Source organism: Charadrius vociferus, unplaced genomic scaffold, assembly GCF_000708025.1.
Source record: "Charadrius vociferus isolate BGI_N301 unplaced genomic scaffold, ASM70802v2 scaffold68, whole genome shotgun sequence".
In the NCBI taxonomy this organism is placed as follows: Eukaryota; Metazoa; Chordata; class Aves; order Charadriiformes; family Charadriidae; genus Charadrius; species Charadrius vociferus.
The window spans coordinates 4,483,900-4,486,594 of NW_009649946.1; the positions used below are offsets into that span (position 1 = coordinate 4,483,900).

Sequence of the window (2,695 nt, forward strand, 5' to 3'; positions counted from 1 at the left end):
GGGTGCAGCCTTGGTAAAAGAGGTAAGCGGGCCAGCGGGAGGGAGGATGAGGGAAGGGAAAAAAAGGACTTCTGCTCATTACTTCGCCTGGTTATGGAACTCATTAAGCAGGCACTGCAAAGTTTTAATTCAACAAAGCCAGCCGGAGACAATGGCATGCGAGGGGAAGGGGGGGGAAGAAAAAGAAAGAAAGAATCGGCGCTGATAATCAGATCGCCTCCAAGTTGGAAAGAATGGAGCTGGGGGCAAGGCGACGGGAAGCAATCTGCAACTGGCAGCTCCACTCGCTAACGGCAAAACATTCTTTTTGCATGCACACATAAACACATTTCCCCTGCCTAGTAGGTTTGCATCACTGTTATAAGCTGTTTTTTTTCTGAGAGGGAAAGCAGAGCGAAGAGCACACATAACGAGTCAAGACAGACGGACAGCCTTCTACTTTGCTACGGGAAGAGCAGCGACGTACAGGCATCCAAAAGTGCTGACAGCCCCGAAAGAGCTCATTATCAAAATGCTTCCTTTTTCCCCACCCCTTGACACAACTGGGCTAGGCACTTTTGATCATGGGAAAGGTTGTAGTTCCTATTTAAAACACTATCAAAGGAAATGCGAGCCCCTCTGCCTGCTGTTTATTGTGCAACATTGTACCGTGAACTGCTAAAAGCATCCTAGCAGTCACTAACAGTGTGAATAATCAGTCTGGGGTCATTTGATGGCAGCTCAGCTGAGACCACAGTGTAGGTGGGCTTTAAGAAAAACAAAAACACAAGAAGAAAACCAAGAGGCTGCTTTACAGCCTGTAACTGTTTTCTCCCTGCCTGCCTGGCCCTTTGATGACTGGAGAGGAGCACTCAGCCAGTACGTCATCTGCCAGCGTACTTCAGATCCATGTATACACACAAACAGAGAATGCCATCACATGCTGCAGCAGGAGCTCTGTGTGCACGTTTGCGTGTACACTGCTACGTCTCTACAAAGGGCGGTAATCTCGTACAAAGCTGGAGGTATCTGACATCCCCGACTATTTTCTCCGTGATCTGCTTACAGTCCCAGCTTTTCCTGCTGTATCAACACACCCCATTCCTCAACAACTTCAAGCTCAGGTGTACTTTAAAACTCATTGTCCCTCACTGCTTTATTAGTAGAAATGATCACAGCAATGGCACAGAAGAGAGATGGGGAAGAAGTTGAATGTTCTTGTGGAACAATCTCTGCTAGTGGCAGTTTATGAGTACCCCAAATGAGAAATGTATGGTCCAGAGGCCACAGAGATGGACCTCCCAATACTTTTCTCAATACAAGGTGGCAAGACATCAGACCATAACAAGCCTACCAATAGGCCTGCCGCATGGATGTTGCCAAAGCCTAGCTCCCTCTCCTGAAGTCATGTACCGTGCAGATGATGATATCAATGTACCATGGTTGAAGGGGTGGCTAGGTGTTAAAAAGTAGTCCTGATATATTTTAATAAATCCTCAAGCAACTACTGAACATTTTGCTATCAGATTTGACGTCTACAGCAAATGAGCAAGAGTGTAATGTTGGCACTAACATTTTATTAGCTTGAGAAGGGGCTGTCTGTGTTAACTTTCTGTGATAATGCTGAAGAGCTCCCATTCCCCACACCAGTAAAGCCTGTACACAGCACCAGACCTCCACCCACTGTAGCTTAGTTCTCCCTCTCCCATGGAGTCTGATGTCAGAGAAATGTCCCCCCCTCCTCTGCCAAGAGCTCAGGGGACACTGCTGGAACCGGTGCCCTGGGGAAACAAGAAGGTGGACACTCACGCTCAGTGCAGTACTGGCCTTTCCAGCCTGGGTTGCAGACTTTCTCGCCACGTTCTCCGCAAGTGAAGTGACCAAAGGCATCGTCCCGAGGGCGGCAGAAGACAGAGCAGCCTTCTCCGTAGTAGTGCTCATCGCACACAAAGCGATAGGAGTACTTGAGGTCAGTACGGCCGCTGCTGTGCAGGTCCTGGGACCACTCTTCACCCACCGCCAAGTGCCTCTGGGTGGCCAGGCGGCTGATGAGGCGCTCAGGGTTTTCTGTGTGAAAGTGGAGAGGAGAGGCACGATTAGGGAGCCCAAAGCCAGCAGGGGTGTAGGAAGATGCTCAACGGGGAGCCTCTGGTGGGAGGGGAGCCACAGAGGCAGGATCATAGGGCTGCGTGTCAACAGGTTGGCCTCTCTTCCCGTGGTCTCCCGAAGAGAAGCAGGGATGGGATGGGGGGAACTTGCAGAGAGAGGGGCTGAGTAGGGCCGAAGGGCTGGGATTATTCCGGGGAGGTGTCTGTTTCGGGACAATTACCTGTGGTGAGGTCATCAGGCGAGTCCGTATGCAGAGCCTCAATGATGAGCGAGAAGGTACCCTGGGGAAAGAAAGAGCAGAGACAACCCGCCGGGAGAGCGTGAGAGAGGGCAGGGCCAGGAGGCAGCTCCCCCAGCCCCCCGGGGGTTACTCTCACACACACACACCCAAAACACCCTCGGGGGATCGGCAGCCCTTCGGATGGGCGTTTTCCCGGCTGGGGCGGCAAGGGTGTGTGGGATGGGATGGGATGGGATGGGATGGGATGGGATGGGATGGGATGGGATGGGATGGGATGGGATGGGGGCCGCCCCCACCCGCGCCGCCCCTCTTGCCCCCCAACTTACGGGCCAGGTGAAGCCGAAGGGGAAGCGGAGGGGGGTGGGG

The 2,695-nt window shown here is 52.5% G+C and overlaps 1 protein-coding gene across 1 annotated transcript in view; it reads right to left on the reverse strand.

The window, feature by feature from the left end:
* DLL1 (delta-like 1 (Drosophila)) overlaps positions 1-2,685 on the reverse strand; it is a gene marked incomplete at its 5' end in the record, with an annotated part of 7,414 nt that extends 4,729 nt beyond the window's left edge. Inside the window, 3 exons of the mRNA XM_009891465.1 lie at positions 1,789-2,046; positions 2,309-2,369; positions 2,656-2,685. Coding sequence (XP_009889767.1) covers positions 1,789-2,046; positions 2,309-2,369; positions 2,656-2,685 — 349 coding nt within the window. The remainder of the gene's footprint in view (positions 1-1,788; positions 2,047-2,308; positions 2,370-2,655) is intronic.
* Between the last annotated feature and the right edge of the window lie 10 nt (positions 2,686-2,695).